The sequence below is a fragment of the Lagenorhynchus albirostris genome, chromosome 11 (assembly GCF_949774975.1).
Source record: "Lagenorhynchus albirostris chromosome 11, mLagAlb1.1, whole genome shotgun sequence".
Taxonomy (NCBI): domain Eukaryota; kingdom Metazoa; phylum Chordata; class Mammalia; order Artiodactyla; family Delphinidae; genus Lagenorhynchus; species Lagenorhynchus albirostris.
Genome location: NC_083105.1, coordinates 91514336 through 91536687, shown reverse-complemented (window position 1 = coordinate 91536687; position 22352 = coordinate 91514336). Strand labels below are relative to the sequence as shown.

Below are 22352 nucleotides of genomic sequence, written 5' to 3'. Positions count from 1 at the left end.
ATAATTAGATGTTTGCCCTGCCATATAGATGGGGCCCACTTAGGTAAAATTTACCTCTGGTGAAAACTCTTTTTCCGGGAAACATTCCCAGTTTAAATTTTTCTAGGAAGTTAAGGGAGGGGCAGTAAAGCCTCCACTGACTTTAGCTCAAAATAATCCAAACTTTAGCTCAAATAAATAATATGCCAAACTGGTACATCTTGGGGAGGGCTGCTCTGAACCCCTAGCGCTCAAGACCCCACAGTTCATCAAGGGCTGAGTTGAGTTGGAACTCAGGGTGGTCTGACTCCAAGTTCCTCTGTTTCTACCTCTCGTGAGCCAACAGCAATGGATGCTCCTGTCCACATGTAAAAAGTATTTGGGGCTTTGTCCTGATACTGTTATGAACCCTAAGACCTCCAGGCAGCTCTAAGGGTCTCTCTGGAGCCAAAGGTTGAGGGTGTAGAGTAAGTTGTTTCTGGGATATTTAAGTGCCCCATTGGACAAGGAGGTCTCTGCACCTGATTCTGATGGAGGACCGATAGCAGGTTTGCCCGTGGAGCATTGGGGGCAATGCCATGTTAGCCACGGGAAGAGCGGCACAAAACCAATGGGCGGTCTAGTAGAATATGGCCTGGCTAAAGGTGAATCACGGGGTAGCAGCCCACTTCTTTTCCCTTCCGGGTCTAAAAATCTGTCATCTCGAAAGCGATTTGTAGTTAGACCTGAGGCATTGATGTGAATTGGAAGAAACACATCTCTAAGAAAGTAGGCACGGACCTGTGAAATCCAGTTGAATAGCCTTCCAGATGCATAAGTACTTTCTTCTTTCAAGTTTACTGCAACTGCAAATTCCTGTTTCAAGAACGACTCCTTGATTCATGCTGAGATGTCTGTCAGTGGTCTCAGTAATCATAGATATTTAAATGAGAATTTTAAAAGATCACTGTTCTAATTTAAAATGCTCTTGGTGGGAATTAAACAGCTAAATTCTCTGCTTCTTTCCTGAACTCTGAAGAGGAAGGACTAACGGGGACAAGAAGATGCCTACCTTGACCCCTTGATTCTGCCCAATTATCCAGTTTCTCTGAGACATTTTGCTTTGGATCTTTCAATCACCTACACATCCATAACTAAGATGTCACTTTTCACTGAATTCTATTTCGTTATTTTTGTCAAAAGGTAAGCTCGCACTCATGCGTGTGAGAAAATTGATCTGGTTGCTAATGGCATAGAGTCGAAATAAGCAGTTTGACTGACTTCTTCACTCCCTTTTATTAGCATTGCTACTTTTAGATAAACTATTCCTGAAATGATTAGTGTAGGAGGATGGGTTTAGTCTTGTATCTTCTTTAAAGCACTCAGAGTTAGAGATCCCAGAAGGATCAGTTTTCTCACTTGTACTGAAAATGTCATTCTAACAGTTATCTGTCTGCACAGTCAAGTTTTGAGAAATCTTTTGAATTTACCGCATTCACACCATTCTCCATCATGGTGCTAAAAATGACTAATGCAGCTTGGAGACCGTGATAGCTGATCATCGTTTCCAATCATACACTAACACTCACACACGCACTCACATACACACATGCTCTGCTGACATAAATCCTTAAAGGTTTAAAATATCCTATATGCTAAATGGAATGTGGAGGCTTGTGAGATGCTTAAGCATAGAGCTATAGTGTTCTTTTCACTATGGTCGGTTCTGTCAAAGAAATTGGTCTGGTTGTTTGATTAAATAGACCCATCTTATTTCTAACCAAATGTGCCACTATGGCTTTATTTTATATTTAAAATAATCTCTGGCATTAAAATTTCAAATACATTACTTAATTTTATCCTCCCACCATCTCTGAGAAAACTGAAGTGCAGCATTCTCTTTTTTTACGTAAGAGGAAACAGAGTGATGATGACCTGCCCAAAGTCATGCAAAAAGTCAAAGGATCACCCTCCTTAGGGGCCCTAATTAGTCACCATACGCCAGTTTACGGTCACTAAAACCAAATCATCTAAATGAACTTCATTTCCTTTCCTGACAAATGCTACTCTGATGGTTAAAGGGACTGTCACAAACTCAGATACATCCTATTCCTGGAAAAACATGTGACAAAAGCCTCCTGTGATGTCATTCTGGGAATGATGGAGAAGTGTGTGGGCTGAAGGATAGTAATTAGGTGAAGTGGGAGATGATTATATCCAAAAGGGGAGGATTAGTTGATTGTCATTAACTTGCAGTGAGATCTCTAGGTATTTTCCACAAGGCTTTGGTTTTGGTCCTGTCCAGTTCAACAATTTTATCAATTACCTGGAAGAAGCCGAAGAACCTGCTTACTAAATTTGCAGATGACACAAAGCTGGTAAAGAAGTAAAGATTAGTAATTCACTGGATGACAGAGTCAAGTTTTTAAAATGTCTGTTATTTAGAATGATGGGTTGACATTTATTAAGGATAGAGATAAAGTCCCCCATTTAATTAGGAAAAGAAATTGTGATAAGATGACTGGAACTGAATTGAGAAAAACTGCCAAAAATAAAAAAAAGCCTCAGGTTTTAATTTACCATAGGTGTGATGCAATTACTGAAAAAGTCACCACAGTCGCTGTTGGCATTAAGAAAGAGAGGAGAGAGAAGGTTGATAGAAGTAACATATCTATCTTGATGTACCCATTTTGAGTATTGCGATTGATTCTGGAAACCATATTTTAAGAAAGATACTGACAACTTGTTTGTTTAACGGATGGAGGGGTTTTGATAGTGAAAAATCAGGGAATCATGTAACATGAAAAAAACTGGAGTGGTTTGTCTATAAAATAGAAGGGAATCATAATAGCTGTCTTTATTGAGCACTTATTGTGCATATTAATTACTTAATCCTCTCAGCAACATGATGAATTATTTATTGTTGTTGTTTTTGGCATGAAAACTGAGGACACACAGCTAGACTACCTGGATTGGAATTCATATCGTTTGACTACAGGACCTACTCTTTTAAACATTGTACCACATTACTTCTCCAAATATTTATCAAATGTTTGAAGAGTTGATATGTGGATAGAAAACTAAGCTTATCCTGTGGAATACAGTTATCAACAGATGGGTAGACTTAGGTTACTTCTCAAAGTAGAGAATTTTTCTGGGCACTGGAAGATGATGGTACATCTTCTAGTTTTTGGTACAATGTTAGACTAGATTACCTCTAAGGTGATATCCAACTGTGAGATTCTAATTTATTGGGATGTGATTTGATGTAACATGGTATTACTATGAACAGAAAAAAAAGTTTTCAGAAGTAAATCAAATCAATCATCAGTAATTTAAATGGTGTTCTTTTGAACATAAGTTTAGAGAATCTCCCCTGCACATCCCATGTTGCTAAGATGTCCTTACCATGTGTTCTTAGTAAACCTCCTTTCATGGACACCAAACTCTGCCAAAATTATATAAACTTTTAAAAATCTATCTTTTACTATGTCTAGAATATTCTCAGTAATATCCTACATGCAGACGTCCATCCAAGGAGATTTTATTGCAGAAGTAAAAAGCCCTTACACTGTGTGGCCCTTAGGAGCTGTTTGATGTATTAAAATCAACATTGGCTGCAAATAAAGATCATACGTGCCGCAACAAAGATCCCATGTGCCACAACTGAGACCTGGCATAGCCAAAGGAAACTTAAATAAGTAAATAGATACTGAAGAAAAACACTGGCATTGGTTTCAGAATGCTGGGAGGGTCAGAGCTCTGTCAGATTCTAGTGGTGGTGACTGAAGCACTTCATTTTCTTCTTTCTGTCTTAATTATTAAGTTTCAAAAATGAGGATAGTAACATCAACTTTATAAGATTGCTGTAATAAACCCAGTAATGTATATAACAGGTCCTACCACACTATGCAGATTCTCAATAAAAATTTAGGTTTTCAGTGAAATGTATTTGCAAGAATAGTTGTGCATGATAGAGAAATTGCCTGGTCTTTCTTCCTGGTTCCTGGGAGATAAACTCTAAAACCTTTGAATTTCCTAAGTGATTGAAGTATGTTTGTTATTCATGATTGGCCTCGTAAGCCCCACCTGATGGTTTATGTTAACGGCATGACTCAGAATGGGAGCTGGCCAGCCAGGAAGACCAACCATATGATTAGAGGTTTGGGGTTTTGAGCCACAGGATATCAGCCCGATCTCTTAAGAGAGAAAAGAGGCTGGAGATTGAGTTAAACTACATGGCCAATGTTTCAGTCGATCTGCCTACATAATAAAGCCTCAATAGAAAGTCTGCACACCAAAGCTCAGGTAAGCTTCCCTGGGTGATAATACTCTGCGTATTGTCACACACTGACGTGTCAGTTGGGTGCCACATCTCTCAGGGTGAAAGAAGCTTCACTTTTGGGACCCTCCCAGACCTTGTGTGATGCCTCTCTCCCTTTATCACATTCCCATTTGTATTCTTTTGCTATAATAAAGCTGTAATCCTAAGTATTGTGCTTCCTAGCAAATTATCAGTTCTGAGGGGGAGTCTGTGGGGAATCTCCATATTTATAGCCAGCTTATCAGAAGTGACGGCAGCCCTGGGGACCTCCAAACTTGTGGCTGATGACTAAAGTGAGAACTGCCTTGTGGAGAACTTAACTTGAAGTTTGGCCAGACTCTGGGTCAGTTGCTTAAGCATGTATATGAAAAACTTAGACTTATATAAAAGGTAAACTGATAGTAATGTTTGACTTTGCAGTCTTTCTAGAATATGTCAAAGGTAATTTGATTATAGACCTTTTTTTAGCAAATTTTCAGAAACATCTTCATTGAGTAATGTTGAAGAAAATAAACATGTTCAACAACTAAGATGTTGAGGTAGAGATATAGGTTAGAATTTTCCAAGTTATCTTATAAAATCCTAATACCAGTGCTTTGTTCTTTGTTTGCATTTAAAGAATCTAATCATCAGAGATGTCAACAACTCCTGTCGTTCACACTTAATTGTGACAGTTTGGATTTGAGCCCTTTGAAAACTGGAACCATATCTCACATAATTCCATGTAGCACAGGGCCTAGCACATGGTAAGTATTCAATATATACTTTGGCTTAACTTTCTCAGTCAACTAAGAAAAGAACAGGGTTTGATCTTAATCCTTAATCAAGGATTGTAGATTTGTTCCCTAGAACTCTACTATACCTATCATTTAATTCAACACTCAATTTTATTGCTTCCCTACACCCCTGGAAATTTTGTGATGGTTTGGAAGTTTATTTTGCTTGCCATGGTGTTTCTAGCGCCCAATATGGTAATTGGAACAGAGTGGATCCTCCATAAATATTTTTTGAATGGATACCCTAGTGTTAAAAGGAGTTTCTCATTCATAGAATTTATGTTTTCCATAGTGTGAACGTAGGCAAGTAAAATTTATTTGTAGAGAATACAAATGAATATTTCTTTACATTATTTTAAAAGTATAACTAAGTATTTTTGAAAGCAGAGAATAAGCATGCAGTATTTCCCATAAAATAAGCACAAGCAAATGTAATAAATTTTAAGCTGTATTAACCTCTCAGAACAAATAAAGGAAAAAGTCTGTAGATTTTAAAAACAGCCAAAGACATTTCACTGTGACAGCTAATCTTTAATGTTATCCTGTTTGATTTTTCTACCAGCCCATATAAGTGTAGTACTTTTTATGTTGCATGTGAATTTTTCAGATTGATTGTTTCTCCTTACCAAAATATCTATAGGGAAAATTTTCCAAGATCAGTTGTCATTCAACTCACAATTTCTCTTTGGTTGCACAGACACTATTTCTGGCTAAAGGATCATCCAGATACCCTGTCCTCTTACATTTACACAGGACTTACCTTTTCTGAGTGTCACCTATGCCAGCTATGACACATTATGGAATACAGCCCTGTTGAAAGACCTAGTAAGAATATAATGACCAGTTTGTTTTAAAATACACGAAAGAAAGACAGTAGACAGGGTCTCATGAGAAGTGACATTCTGTAATTACCTCCCCCTATCAAAAGAAAAACAATTCCTAGAAATTAATGAATACAGCAAGAGTCTATTTCCTATCTTAATTCTATCTTAATTGCAAAAGTGGATCAATTTAAAAAAAGACTACACTAGCAAAGCCCCTCTCTTAAGGTTTTGTCCCTCAATTCTCTAGTCATCGAATCAATATATATATAAGCATACCGTGAAACTGTTTTTACCTTCTGAGATGAGGTAGACCAGCTCCACCATCAGTGCCCCCATGAAACAACCAAAACCATTGAACAGTGTCAAACAATTCATAGAGTTTCTTCTGATGGTACTTGGAACAAATCTGTATGATATTACAGAGACTGAGAAGAAAAAAGGTCAGAATTTAGAACATTCTCTTTAAAATACTTTCATAGATATTCTTCAAATTAGTATTGATCATACCTCAAAGAAAGTTTACCAAAACAGCCAAAATTTCTGTTGGACTTTGTTAAAGTTACTATAGTAAGCTATATATGTTACAATTTACAGATGTCTACAAGGAATAAAAAATGGCAAGATATATTGCTGTAATGGTACAAGGAAAATTTGATTACTGGTGGTTGAGTGTCCCAATATATTCACCCAAATTTCACCTCAGTTGGAATATTTCTTGTGAATTTTGGATTGAGCTAAGGCTTGTACTGGTTAATATCATGGCAATCTATCAATAAGGTCTATGATTCTGTACTTCTGTATACATCATTAGGTTCCCTATAGAAATCTTGAATTTATCATAGAAAACTAGCATGGAGGTTAACAGCATGGGGTCTGGAGTTAGATAAGCTTATACTAAAATCTCGGGTCAACTGTTTACTACCTCTGTGATTTTAAGTATGTTACTTAAACTTCCTAAGCCTCAGTGTTCTTCTCTATAAAATGAGAGTAAGACCATTACTCACTTGCTGAGGTGCTGTGACTGTTACTTGCTATAATATATGTAAAGTGCTTATTACAATGCTGAATAAGTTTAGCTATTTTTAACAGTATTAATTTTACCAAATCAAATAGCCCCTAACTACTTGTGTAAGGCACTGTGCAAAGCCCTTTATATGCATTTAAATTAGCCCATTTAAGGAGAGACAGTAGCTTAAGCATTGGGTCTCCAAAATGGTTATCTTTTTCCCCCCAAGTCATCGTTGGAGTAATAGTAATGATGGTGGTAAGAGGTTGAAAGAAAATCACGGAGCAAAGTTCTTTTTAATTTTCGCCTAAAAATAATTTTTTCAATATCAGAAATAAATGAACTAAGTATATATAATTTTGTACATTCCATATCAACATAACTATGTGAAAATATGCATGGCAATCTAAGGGATAAAGCTAAAATATGAAGCTGGAACATGAATACATGGGAGTTTATCGTACTCATCTCTCTTTTGTATATGAGTGGCAAAATATTGTAAGTAAACACATTAAATAGGATGAACAGTTTTAGCTTTGACTGGCTAAATTATTGGATTTTTACTCTTTTGAACTTTGCAAATTTTTCTACAATGAGAGCTAGTAGATAAACACTAAAGCTCTTTTAAAAAAGAAATGAGGTGATAGAAAACTGATATACCGTAAGCACTAAACTTTTAGTTTCCCTCTCTCTAAGAAGAATGAGATTTTATTACCTTCTTCCTTCCCTTTCAGGAAGACTTCACCCCTGGTTTCTCTGTACTTTTACCCCAGTAAAACTCTGCATTTGTCCAGAACTTTTTTTTTTTTTTTTTTTTTTGCGGTACGCGGGCCTCTCACTGTTGTGGCCTCTCCCGTTGCGGAGCGCAGGCTCAGCGGCCATGGCTCACGGGCCCAGCCGCTCCGCGCCACGTGGGATCTTCCTGGACCAGGGCATGAACCCATGTCCCCTGCATCGGCAGACGGACCCTCAACCCCTGTGCCACCAGGGAAGCCCTGTCCAGCACTTTTAAATGAACTTACTAACACCTAATGTCAATGTATTCACGTTCCTTCCTGTTTTCATTTAACATTTCTGTTTTGCTTTCTGTGTGTTCTCCACGTGTTTTTATTTATCACTTGATAAACATTTAAAGGAGTCTCTGTGCTCCAGATGTGCTGAGTTCTGGGGCCGAGGGTGGGAAAAAAGCATCAGTACATCTTTCCTGGATTTTAAACCCTGGGAGGGCAGCACAACACTAAGGGCGGTGCTAACTGGGCACTTAATACCACACATAGTTACTGGAGATGAAGGTAATGATGGTGAGAAATAAAATACTGTGCAGAAGGGCTTCAAATATCGGCAACAGGAGGCCGTGGGTACCAGAGCTCTCTTGTGCAGTGCAAACCACCCGCAGGAGCCCGAGGCCAAGCTCGCAAGCTTTGTTCAGGAAGATCCAAGGGAGAGTACGAGGAAAATGCTGAAGAGGCTTTGGGAAGAAATGATTCATGGTTATAAAAAGGATGTGGCTTATGAACTTTCCTCTTTATAAATACGAGGAGACAAACAATGGGCAGAAAGACGAAGTAGGCCCATTTCTTTCACTGAGAAAAAGCAGAAACTCTACAAGCCCATTATTACTTTGCTAGTTAATTATTAATCCTGTGCTTTTCTCTTGCTAGAACTTCTGGTGCGGTATATAATTCATGAACACACTTTGCCAGCTCTCTGCCTGCTGGTGAATCTCTCTTTGATGTCATTTTCATCGTTTTGAAAGCCTCCGGTTCCCTTTTATAGGACTTAGCACTTGAAGTCCTCCGATCTCCAATTCCAGGCGTCTACTTGCATGTTCTGATCTTTTTCAACTTTGGTGATCACCAGATTGATATTTTAGGCTCCATGATACTTCTTTTGGCATGTTGTAGTATAGATATGATCAACAAGTCTGCCACTATTCTAAAATTCTCATTTTACTGTGAAGATACTGTAGAAAATATTCAGTGTACGGGAAAGCTGGTCTTCTTGCCAAAGAGAGCTGAAATGTGTCTCCAGGTGGAGGGTGGTTAGTGTTTTGCAAAGATGCCCCATCACAGCATATGCGGAATCTACGAACTCTAGGGCCAGAACTGCCTTCCTGACGCACCTGGTGCTAGGAACTCTTTGCTGGAAATTTCTTTTACTCCAGTTGTTCTTAAACAGTTAAAATGTGTTTATTGCATTTGGTGAGGGGTTATTTTGAACATGTGGAGAAGCACCACAGAACTAGAAAATGGAACTTTATACTATTTCCATTTTCAGGTCATTTTTCCTTCCTCATCCCTAAAAAGCTTCAACTTTGAATCTCATGTTACCCAATTATATCACCTAATATTTCTCTTTTGTGCTGTCAGCCACCAATCGCTAAGACATTTTCCTCTATTTTTCAAAGTCATCAGCTCCCCTCTAATGGTCACACTCTCCAGTTCCACTTCTGCCTTAATCCTCAGCAATTTTAACACACACATACATATAGATCATCCTCCCAACCTTCCATCCTGCCATCTCTTGGTTTCCCGGTTCCTGACCTCCTTTCCAATGTCCTTGTCCTCCACTTGACATCAGCCACTCACACCCATGGTCACGCCCTGAATCTTGCACCCCAGACCAGGGTTGTTGAACTACAGTCAGGTAAGGTCCAGCCTGCCACCTATTTATAAATAAAGTTTTATTGGAACAGAGCCACACGCATTCACTGTATATTGTCTCTGATTGCTTATACACCACAATGACAGAGTTGAGTAGTTCTAACAGAGAGTAGAGTGTAAAACCTAACCATTTACTATCTGACACTTTTAAGAAAATGTTTGCCAACCCATGCCCTAGAGTAATAATTGTCACCATTCCATAATCTCAACTTTGTGCCTTCCCCTCTGACTACCACCTTACATCTTCCCAGCTTACTCTTGACTACTCAACCACCAGAATGCTTGTCCTCCTTCAGGGCCTCCACTCCATTACTCCTTTTATTATTTTCACCTCTTTCATGCCCTTCATGTTCTCACTACTCTTTTTACTCAAGTTAAGTTCCACTGGATGAGTTAAGTTCAACTGTCAGAGTCATATTCTTCCACATTCCCTCATTTCTTTGCCTGTCTCTTGCTTTCTGGAAATTGATTGGCAAAACAATTCTTTATCTGCTATCTCTGCTCCTATATCCATGCAGTCTAATGTGGCTGGAGAAAACCTTATAACCCCGTTGACCAACCCATTTTAAATTCCTGCCCACAAACCTCAAATGGCCTCCTTATGCTCCGTGGTAACTTCTGTATTATCTCCCTGGTTCCTTCACTCCCCATTGTTCTAGACAACGACTACACGCCTTTCCTCTCTCTTCCAACCCTCAAGATGTCCTCCTTCATCCTCAGCTCATGGCTTGGCATCCTACTTCACTAAATATATCGAATTAGCTGGAAGAGAATTTCCATAGAATCTCCACACCATGAGTTTCTGCATCTACACACTCTGACTTCCAAACTGTCCCCATTGATGAACTATGCTTGCTACTGTGTAAGCCAAATTCTCAACTTGTATTTTCCTGACACCATCAATTTTCCCTCTCTGTTGAATCATTCCCACCAGAATAATCTGTGATGCCATCATTTTTCTTCTTTAAAACCAATACAAATAAAAAACCCTTTCTTAACCCCATTCCTTGTCAGCTACTGTTTCATTCCCCTGTTTCCCTTTGTAGCAAAGTTTTTCAAATGAATCATCTCCAATTCTTCTTGTCCCGTTATCCCTTAAACTTATTCTGGTCAGGCTTTTGAACGTTCCCATTCTGGGCATACAAAAAACTCTTGCCAAAATCACCCATAGCCCATAGATTGTTTAATTCAATAGTCAATTCTCAGTCCTCAGCTTGTTTGATCCATCAGCATTTGACACAGTTGATCATTCCCTCCTCCTGGATACCTTTTCTTCATTTGACTTTTAAGATGTTGCATTCTTGGTTTTCTTCTTTACTCAGGTTCTTTTCTATCTCCTTTGCAAGTTTCTCATCTCCTGAATGTCTTCATAATGGAGTGCCTCAGGGCTCTCAGTTCTTGAATCCTCTTCTCTGTCTACACTGACTTTCTATGTACCCTGACTCCCTTGGTGATCTCAACTAGTCCCATTACTTTAAATACCACTGAAATGCTTATGACTGTCAAATTGCATCTGTCCCCTACTTCAGTACCAAATCATAGGCTTGGATATCCAATGCCCTTTTTGATATCTCTGTTGGACAGCTCATCCTCAACATGTCCAACATGAAACTCGTGATCTTCTCCTCAAGGCTTGCTGCACCGGTAGCCTGTTCTCTCTCTATAGATGTCAACCCCATCCTTCCAGTTGCTCAGGTCAAAAACTTTGATGTCATCGCTAATTCCCCTCTTTCACTCTAGTGGTCTGTCTTCAAATATGACTAAACTTTGACTATTTCTCACTACCTATACTGCTTCTTCCTGTTCTGAGACACTCATTTGTCTTCCTTGGATTATTACCTCCATGTATCTATCCTTTTCCTCACTATAGTATATTCTCTACAGCAGAGAGAGGGTTTTTCTTTTTTTTAAGTGTGAGTAATATCATGTCACTCCTTTTCCCATGTCACTCAGAGCCCAAGTTGTAGTCTTTTTTTTTTTTTTTTTTTGCGGTACACGGGCCTCTCACTGATGTGGCCTCTCCCCCCCGCGGAGCACAGGCTCCGGACGCGCAGGCTCAGCGGCCATGGCTCACGGGCCCAGCCGCTCCGCGGCATGTGGGATCCTCTCGGACCCGGGCACAAACCCGTGTCCCCTGCATCGGCAGGCGGACTCTCAACCACTGCACCACCAGGGAAGCCCCAAGTTGTAGTCTTTATAATGGCCACTTTGACTCATCTGTTACCAGTTTCTCTCTTCCTCACTCCTCCAACTGCATGAGACCCCTTGCACTTTCTTGCCAGACACACCTCCCATCTTTGCATTTACTGACTGCTTTTCCAGCAATGATATTCTTTACATATATCCATGTGGATGACTCCCTCAACTCTTTCAAGTCTCTGCTCAAATGTCACCTCTCACTGGGGTCTATCCTGACCAATCTCTTAATGCTGCAACCTGTTCTCTCCCTACTTGGCATTTCTGATTCCCCTTATCCTTTTCTATCTTTTCTTCTTTAGCACTCATCAACTTCTAACATGCTCTGTGATGTATTTATTACATTTATTGTGTATTACCTTTCTCCCCTTGGTAGAATATAAGTCCTACAATGGCAGAAATATTTTCTTTCTTTTTTTTAAGCTGATGTGTCTTAAGTTCCTAGAGCAGTGTCAGGCATATTGTAGACACCCACACAGTATTATCTGAATAAACAAAAATAAGTTATGAGATAGCTGGGGTATACACTGCCATGATTAAGACATAATTTGAAGTGTTTTTTTTTTTTTTTCTTGCGGATCATCTTCAATGTCCACCATGACTTAGCGGGGTAAAAAATGTCCACTGAAATTTCGGAAGTGATCCACTGTGCTTGCTTTCTCAGTGCTAACAACGTAGGACACTGTCAGTAATTTGAATAATATATTTTTATTATACTCAAATAGAAATGGCTATAGAGTTCATCCATTCATTAGTTTATTCAATCTAGTATATAAAATATACTTATTTATCACCTACCATATATGTGTACTTTTCAGAACACAGAAGAATACAGAGATGAAAAAGAAAGATCAGAAAATGTACTTCAAGACTGTACATTCTCATGGTGAGAGGCAGGCAATAAACATACACTTATAAATAAGAAAATTTTTGATTCTCACAAGTGTTATTTTAAAAAAAGTGGAACAGGGTAATGGACTGGAAGATGATGGGATGACCAGGGAATCCTCTCTGACGAGATGATCTTTGAGAAAACTCAATAATGAGGAGAAGCCAGCTGCTTGAAGAGGAAAGAAAAGAGATTCTAGACAGAAGAAATTCAAAGGCCTTGGGGCAAAAATAAGTTTGACACCTTAGAAACACAGAATGAAGATCATCAAATTTCTAGTGAAGCGATCAGGGGAAAGAATGTTATAGAATGTGGTTGGAGCAGTACACGGAGGCTGAATCATGTGGAGTCTTACTCACCATTTAAGGAATTTATCTCCAAATCCCTATTGTGGAATTTTAAGCAGGGGAACGACAGGACTGATGTTTTAGAAAGAGCAGGATAGCTGTTAAGAGAATGGGCTCAGGCAGGAGAGGAAGCAGGGAGACAAGTTAGGAGGCTCAGAAAGAATTGGGATTAGAGGACTTCCCTGGCGGTCCAGTGGTTAAGACCCCATGCTCCCAATGCAGGGGGCAAGGGTTCAATCCCTGGTTGGGAAAGAACTTGCATGCCTTGTAGCATGGCCAAAAAAAAAAAAAAAAAAAAGGAATTGGGATTAGAGACCAGGTGGATAGCAAAGGACATAGTGAGACAGAGCCAGATTTAGTTGTCATTTTTTCATTTTAAAAAATTTTATTTTTAGTGAAGTACAGTTGATTTACAATGTTGTATTAATTTCTGCCATACAGCAAAGTTTATTCAGTTATACATATAAAGACACTTCTTAATGGGTTTTTTTCCATTATGGTTTATCTCAGGATATTGAATATAGTTGCCTGTGCTATATAGTAGGACCTTGTTGTTTATGCATCCTATATGTAATAATTTGCATCTGCTAACCCCAAACTTCCAGTCCTTCCCTCCCCCACCCCCTCCCCTCTGGCAACCACAGATCTGTTCTCTAGGTCTCTGAGTCTGTTTGTGTTTCATAGATCAATTCATTTGGAGACAGGGCCAGATTTAGATTATATTTCAGAGTAAAGACAAAGACTTGCTGTTGGATTGGAGGTGAGAAGTAAGGAGAAAAAAGGGACCTAGAACGACTGGTGAGAAAGACACGATTGTGCCCACACTGCCAGGTCTCCTGGTGCTCACATTGTGGTAGGTGTGGTAGAAAGAGTTATGAGCCGTACATCTGTGCTTGAGCCCCGAGTCTTGGACTATTAATTTATGTGAAAGATAGTAACAAAAATAACAGCATACATGACTGCTGCTAATACTGAGTGCTGTCTATATATTTGACACTCTGCTTTTTTCCTTTACGTGAAATATTTCACTTAGTCCTTACAATATCCCTTCCCCATTTTATAGATGATGAGAAAGGCTCAGAAATGCAGAATAATTTTGCCAAGGTCACACAACCAGTCAGTGGCTGAAGTGGGTCTGAATTCAGATCTGCCTGACTTTAAGACCATAGATATTAACAGCTATGCTGTACTGCCTTCCAGAAGAGTGATTCTTGATTTTACGGTTCAAAACACCCTTTCACATTTTATGTCATTTAATTCTCAAGAAGTAGGCTTCATTCCCATTGACTGTTACACGGATGCTGTGATATGAGGAAGGAGTATAATTATTTCCATTTTAAAGATCTAAAAGGTGAAGCTTAGTGGTTAAATGAATTTTTAAGGTCACACATGTAGTAAGGGACAAAGCTGTAAATCAAAACAAAGTTTCTGGTCCCTACCCCATGAGCTCTGTAGAGGATAAGTCAGTTGACTTAGTTTGACCTCAGTTTCCAGATGGGTAAATCAGGGATGGGTGGACTAAATGATTTATACTACATGATCTGCCTTTTTAAGTCTATGTGTGTAAGTGCCTCTCTGGCTTTTGTGTGTTGAACCACAATTGCTTAGCTGGCTGGGCATTTCCTGACTGTATTCACTCATCACCTTCATACATTACCTTTCTTCACATCTAACCTATAAAATTCTGGCTGACTACGTCCAACAATTTTCTGGAAACATCAAGGAAGTCACAAATATTTGTGTGGTGGCATTCTTTTATACTTCTGTTGTATTCCTTGTAGTGTTAAACAGTGATAGCCACATTTTAGAATCTCATAAAACCTTTTATTTCATGTGGAATGAAATGATTTAAAATTATAAGAAAGAAGTCTAACATATATATGACTGTAATGACACAATTTTATTTTGACTTTTTTCAAAGAACTGCTTCAGCATCATATATATGTATGTGTACGTGTGCATGTATATATATATAAAATATATATTTCTTTAAGGAATTTAAGAATAACTGAAGATAATAGAATCATTGAAGATTTTAAACAAGGGAAAGAATCGTAGAATTGGTAGAATTGTCATTTAGGATAATTACTCAAAAGGTTGTGAATTGAGTAGCTAGAACAGGAGAGATGTTAAAGGTAGGAAGAGTTAGGAAGTTATAAAAATAATCATGGTAAAGTATAATTGGTGCTTGAGTTACAATCAGGATTCCCCATACAGGGAACAATAAGGAAGATAGAAATCTAGGATGCAATAGATCACACTGATAAATACACACACACACTCACACAAATACACACACACACATTTCTGTGCAAGAAGTCACAGAAATATTGTGATGAATTTTTAAGTGGCTAGTTTAATTAATATCAGCCATCTAGATATGCCAGAAAACGCTTGATTTTTAATAAAGTTACTTTGAACCTGTCTTATGAAACACTAGTGATCCCACTTAATTTAGTGTAATTTAATTTAAAGACATTGAGTTGTCTGGAAAATTGACTCAAATTTTCATTGCTTTGCATACTTATATACTCTGAAAGTACATTAGAAATGTCATTCTTGGAGGGAGTATGTATGTGAGTTTATCTATGAATGAGAAGGAGCGGGGTGGGAACAGGGAAGGGAGAAGAGGAGAGTTTGCATCTGCATATGTCAGTGGTGTCTTCTAGATTTTAGCACAGTTTTTTCCTCCTGTCATGTATCTGACCAAATGATCACTGCCTTTAACCAAGTTAGTAAATCGTACGTTCCATTCTATCTATATTCAGGTAGAATTAATGATAGTCTGTATGTAGTAAAGGAAGGAAGAGTAATTATACATTTTTTAAAAATGAGGGTGATGCATAGGCTTGTTCTGAAGCATTGTGGGAAATCTCCAGGGTGGGACTAGATCTCCAGCTGCTTGAGGTGATGTGTTCTGTGTGAAGACTCAGTATGTTCTAACAGGTGGTGAAAAAATTGTTACTCACAGGCTGGGTTGACCAGAGTTTCAGCCACTCCAAGTAAAATGTATTGAAGAACCAGGTGGAAACAGGGCATGGAGGAAATGGTGGCAACTTTGCCTGAAAGAGACTGCTCGACTGGATGGAAGTGCTTTCTGTGTATTTCAAAGAAGCTGGCTACCATCACAGACAATGCAGCAGAAAGATTGCCAGCAACTGAAGAAAAAGTGAAAAAGAAAAAAAAATTTTAAAGAGCCTCCAAATCAGTGTAATAGGCTATAGCATTTCTTACACATGGACAGTAGAGGATGTATCCTCAACATCTGTTGTTTTTGCTGATGTTCCGAGGATATCCAGATGCCAGCTAACTGTGTTGTGTGATTTTCCTGTGCTCAGGCTCTGGTCTCTCAGAAATGGCTACATTAGTTCCCTATTTCCTGACTTACTGGTTACATGGCCTCAGTTATTTAACCTCATTATCTCTTTCCTCAGCTCTAAGATGGGGTTAAAGACACTTACTTTGTAGGATGGCTATGAGATTTAAAGACAATGTACAGTTATTATTGTAACGGTTCCTGGTAGCAATTAGTAGCAATTGTTATTGAAGCTAAAGCAATGGTTTTGAACTTTTATCCTCAGATAAGTTATATTATTCTGATAACTTTTTTAGATATATCTGAATCAAAAATGATTTGGGAAAATTTTAAATAAAATGATCTCTTTATAAGATTTTAATTATTATTGAAAAACAGTTTTGAAATAACCTGTAAGCATCATCAGTCCTCAGTTTTCTGACATTTCTCTAATCTTTCCAGAAAAAGTAAAGCAGCTATTACAGAATTAAAGACTAGAAACTTTGGCTTAGGAAAAAAATATTAAAGGTGAATTAACTAGGAAACAGATATAAATGGAAGCAATTATTCAGATAGTGGTTCATCTTTTCTCTTTTACTTTTAAGGAATTATCTAGGAATTTTTGGTTGAAAATGAGTAGAGATTTTGTTACAATTTTGGTACAGTTTATATCTACTGCAACCATTCCATTTCTCAATTTATCATTCCTATTACTGGACTTAATCCCATTGTTAGAGCAGAGGCAAACTTTAGCTTGATGGAATTTACTTGAAATTTAGAGATAGTCACCTTTTGCTAACTTGCATAAAAGTTCAGATAAGGCAAAGCTTTCAATTCAGAAAAATCAATCTAATGTTTAAATAGCTTAGTGTTTGTTTTGGTTGATAGAGAAACTGGTAGGTAAAGTTTTTGATTGTATCTCAGCATTTAAATGTATCCATAAAATCTGCTCTTTACTGAGACCTCAAGAAATAGAAGGTGTAAAAAGGGAGGAAATCTGAATAACAGAAAATTTGAGGAATTTTAAAATTTATTATTACTTTAAATTAGGTTCCACGAAGGCCCATTCATTAATGGAGATTTTGGCTCTGTTAACAGTTCATATTTAAAAAAGGAATTTTAATATTATCTACCTTTAAGATAAAATTCATCACAGGATTTATCTAGATTACTTGGCACATTAAGACTCACCAGAAAGAGACCTGAAATGTCAATTCAATTTAATATTTACTCTGTTACCACTATATGTAAAGCAGTTTGCTAGGGCAGTTGGGGCCAGATTTGGCCCGTGAGTGTAGTGGTTGGCCAAACCTTGGTTTAGTCATCAGGTTTTATGGCTTACTGATGAATTTTAGCTCTGACTTGATGCGGAATTGTGGCATTTTTACCTGGGCCTCTGTTTCCTGCACATAGGCGTGAAATGTGAGAGAGAAGTCTCTTGGCCCCTTGCTCTGTCCTTGAAACTCAAAGTATAGTCCCTGATCAACAGCTTAGGGATCACCTGGAAGCTTGCTAGACATACAGAATCTCAAGCTTCATCCTAGAAGGACTGAATCAGATCTGCATTCAACAAGATCCAAGAAGATTTCTACACACATTAAACTTCTCTAGCATAGAGCACTCTGAGACCTGGTCTAGGAAAACCCAATGAAAGGTAGTTCTCCAATTTCAAGCAAAGCACAAATATTTAACTCATTTACCTAGATATTTTAGGGCAAAGTGTATTTTACCTGAAGCATCTAGGTAACTACATTTGCTTTTTATTTGCTGCTGCACTCTGGTGCAAGTGAAAAATGGCTTTTTAAAAATTCATAACAAAGTTGGATTCCAACCTAAATTTAATCTGCTCCATTTTTATTCCTAACTTCTATTAGATCATAACTCGTCCAAAGCAGAGTGCAGTTTATCAGAACGTACACATTTTACACCTCTAGCAGATCTGTATTTACAAGATAAAGCACATGGTTCCAAAGGAGATATTATATTCAGATAAATAATGTATGTTTTAATATTGGCTGTGTGATTGTAGACAGGTCTATAAAAGTCTTAAAGCTCTTATAGTTTGTTCTATTATCCCACCATGTAATAATTTTCCAAACTAGACCACAATGAAATTTTTAAAAGTCAGAATTTATTCCAACATTTCGGTTGTACTTGCCATTTCCTATTGAAGCAGAATCTGATACTACAATATAGATATGTTAAGATTCTTCCATTATTGGTTAAATTTACCTCACTGAGAAAACTATGGGTTTTTTACGTGTAGTTTGATGTATGAGTCTCTGATGTGTAACACAACAGTAAGTATGGAATTCTACTGAGTCCTTGAGAAATTGCCCTTGGATCCATGATTTTGGAAAATTCTGAGAATATGAAATTAGCTAATGTAAGAATATACTGGTGTCCATAAAACACTCTTATAGAGACAGCTGTGATTTTATCATCATACATATCTGCTGCCTTTGTGGAAGATCCTTCTCACCCACTATTAGAATGGCATATGTTTTGTGCTTTATTGTTTCTCCTACTAGTGGTATGTTGCTGTATTTGAATTGAGCTATCCATATTCTGTCTTTCGTTTCTCTTTAGACCACTGGGAACTCATTTCAGGAGATTCGGCTTCAGTTTGTGTTTAAACTTCTGAATCTGGAACAGGTAACTCATTTACATGGAGATCAGTTATACAAGTGTATCTGTAAGGCATAAATGATTGCTTCAGATGGTTTACTAGATGGTCGCCTCAAATTTAATTCCAGTGTTCACGTCAACTTTAAAAGTAAGAACCTGAGAACATTAACCTGCTTTCATTAAACAAGTGAACAACCGAATGAACGAGTTATTCAGGCTAGATATTTGCATGTTACTTCTTTTAGTGTTTATACACTTCCTCTTGCCAGGTATTTTGCGATGGGTATACACTGTGATGTTTCTTGGGAAAATGTCACAGTTCTAAAAACTATAATAGAGAAAAAGTAGTTTTGATGAAATAATCCTACTTTCAATGAAGGTGCTTGGATCTCTGACTTGGTTTTTAATTTATCAAGCATTTTGATTCCAACCAAAAAGAAATTTTATATCACTGCCAATTATTAGGACTAGTAGAAGTTAATGGTTATACAAGAAGGAACCAACACCTTGGCTGTACCTATATCATAAAAGACTTTAAGTTAGAATTTGAATTTTCAAGTTTTATTTTAAAGAGGAAGGTCTGGCAGATATTTGAATATACTTCATCTGCATTTCAATATCAATGCTACTTAAAAGCCCAGATAATTGCTACCTGCTGTGTTGTACACGTCTGCTTTGTATAAGGCTTAATAACAATCTTAATTAGGCTAATCTTAGTCAGATTAATACTTGTGTGTGTCAGCGCTAGCTACTAAACGCCACATACTGCAGGGCTTTAGTTAATGGTAAGGAAAGGAAATACTCATGGTGTAAATATTTTCGAACTGAAAAAGGCTAAAACAAAGGATATCCAACGATGACAGAGGATAAATCACACTATCACTGATTCTAGATTTTTAGTGTACTAAGACTGACTTTTAAACAGACAAATCTGTCACATGTAACATTAGGAAAATACAGTCTTGATGAAACACTCTGAGCGTTATCAAACCTTTGCCTTTCACAGTTCTGGAAGGTTTGGAGATTTTTTTATTGTTGGTACTTTGGTACACTTGTTGTTTTCTATAGCTGATAAACTCAAGAATGTCCTATCTTGAATAAGAAACTCCTCTTTCGTTGCACTGTTTATGAGCTAGATGAAGGAAAGTGAGCTCATTTTTTTCCCTTTATTAAATTTCTAGTTTGACCAACTGAATGAGATTTCTCTATCCCTCACTCTTGGCCGGGGCTGTGATTATCCATGTCAAACACTAGGCATCGTCATTGTCTATACCATCTGCCTCCTTAAACATGATGGGGAATGACTGAATGTGAAAGGGAGTGGGGGACTCCAGGAGCAGCTACTCATTGTGATGACAAAATTTTTCATTCACTTCATAGCCTTAATTGGAAATCGCAGTCAGGATTCCAAATTAACACTGATAACTTCTATAATCTAAGAACCATGTATGGCTGGTAAGTGGAATAATGATAATGATGATGATGATGATGATGATGCAATGGGCTTAGAATTAGAAGGTCTGAATTCAAATAAGACATTATCTTTGAGACCCTTGACCTAGTAAATGATGAATTAGCATGAAGTTAAGTGGGGTATGTATATGAAGGTGCCTAGGTTCCAATTAGGAATTCATAAATATTTGTATGTTCATAATTTATATACTTATATACTTCACTCACATTTTCAAGGCACTTGGGTTCAAAGTGAAAGTAAATTTTAATGTTAGATTAATTCAGTTATGTAAATTACTATCAAAAAGTACCCTAGGTTTATGTTTATATGTCCTGATAAAACTTATTCATCTTCCATAATCACAAGCAGAATATGGAAAACTTAAGCAAACATTTAGTTAAAAAGATGCATACCTCTTTATATTCCCATAGCAAAATGTTATGCAAATAAGTGAACAAGTATGTAAATGAACAAATGAATGGAGTCTGGCTTAGAAACAACTGAATTCAGTATTCTGTATGCAGAAGAATATAGCTCAGTTTTTTTAGATGAATCTAGTTTCTTTCTTTTTCCTGCCCAATAAGTCTGTTACCACTCTTCATAGGGAATATTTAGTTCATTAACATCAAACAATATGTTAGATAACTCTGTCTAACTTTCCTCTATCCAGAAAAGCACACACACTTCTTTAAGAATAAACATGATTTCAAATATGCAAGAGTGGAGGATTGTCCAAGAGAAAGTTGCTCATATTTCAAGTGAATTTAAGATTTCTTATTCTCAGGATTTTTTTTTTTTTTTTTTTTTTTGGCTGCACAGCATGGCTTTTGGGATCTTAGTTCTCCAACCAGGGATTGAACCTGAGCCCTCACCTGGTCAGCAGTGAAAGTGTGGAGTGCTAACCACTGAACTGCCAGGGAATTCCCAGGAAGGATTTTTTGTTTTTTGTTTTTTTTGGCGGTACACAGGCCTCTCACTGTTGTGGCCTCTCCCCCCGCGGAGCACAGGCTCTGGACGCGCAGGCTCAGCGGCTATGGCTCACGGGTGCAGTCGCTCCGCGGCATATGGGATCTTCCCGGACCGGGGCACGAACCCGTGTCCCCTGCATCAGCAGGCGGACTCTCAACCACTGCGCCACCAGGGAAGCCCCCAGGAAGGATTTTTAAAGTAGTTCTTTCAGTCATGTTGTATACCATATTTCTCTAAAGTAGCCCAATTAAAAAAATTTTTTAGTACTAAAGCATAATTTGGAAGCATAGACTCAATTTTCATGATTCTGAACAGGACTGCCAAAGTGTCTAGTATTTTGCAATGTAAATTTACCCCCATTTTCTTCTGCATTCAATATATTAATAGTACACTTGCTGTGGGTAGGTACGATGTCTTTTCTTTTGTTTCCTCAAATAGTGTCGGGCATTCACTAATACTGATTTGGATTTCACTGGCAGACAAAAAAAAACACTTTTTAAGATTTAAGGACTGTCAAAACCTATTAAGATTTATAGTTTGCCTAAACCTATGACAATAAACAATGTCAGGGTTACTGGCTTATGGAATAAATCAAAACAGAATATGCACTAAAGACCTCTACAGTTGAAGATAAAATAAACTAGGGAGAGTTTAGTCACTTGAGTTCTTTCCAAAAACAAATCTACTTTGTGATGTGATCTTGTTGATGGCTTTGGTAAATAGGAAGCACATACCCTAAAATGTAATTTATAAACAGAGGAACAGCAAAATATATGATAATGGGTTACTAGAAGACTGCTTGGTCTTCACAGATCTCTACAAAGGAGGAATTAAGAATAACAACTGGTTAACCAAGAGAAAAGAATCAGTTGCTTGACCTTGGCTATTTCAATGAAGTTATTTCTCAAGTAGATGATAAGACATAAAGTTGCCATTGCATGCTATTTCTTTTTTTTTTTTTTTCCGGTACGCGGGCCTCTCACTGTTGTGGCCTCTCCCGTTGCGTAGCACAGGCTCCGGACGC

The 22352-nt window shown here is 37.8% G+C and overlaps 1 protein-coding gene across 1 annotated transcript in view; it reads right to left on the bottom strand.

Moving 5' to 3' along the window:
* Positions 1 to 22352, bottom strand: part of SLC15A5 (solute carrier family 15 member 5) — a 90764-nt gene that overhangs the window by 22186 nt on the left and 46226 nt on the right. Inside the window, 2 exon segments of the mRNA XM_060164420.1 lie at positions 6176 to 6307; positions 15953 to 16141. Of these exon segments, the coding sequence (XP_060020403.1) occupies positions 6176 to 6307; positions 15953 to 16141 (321 nt within the window).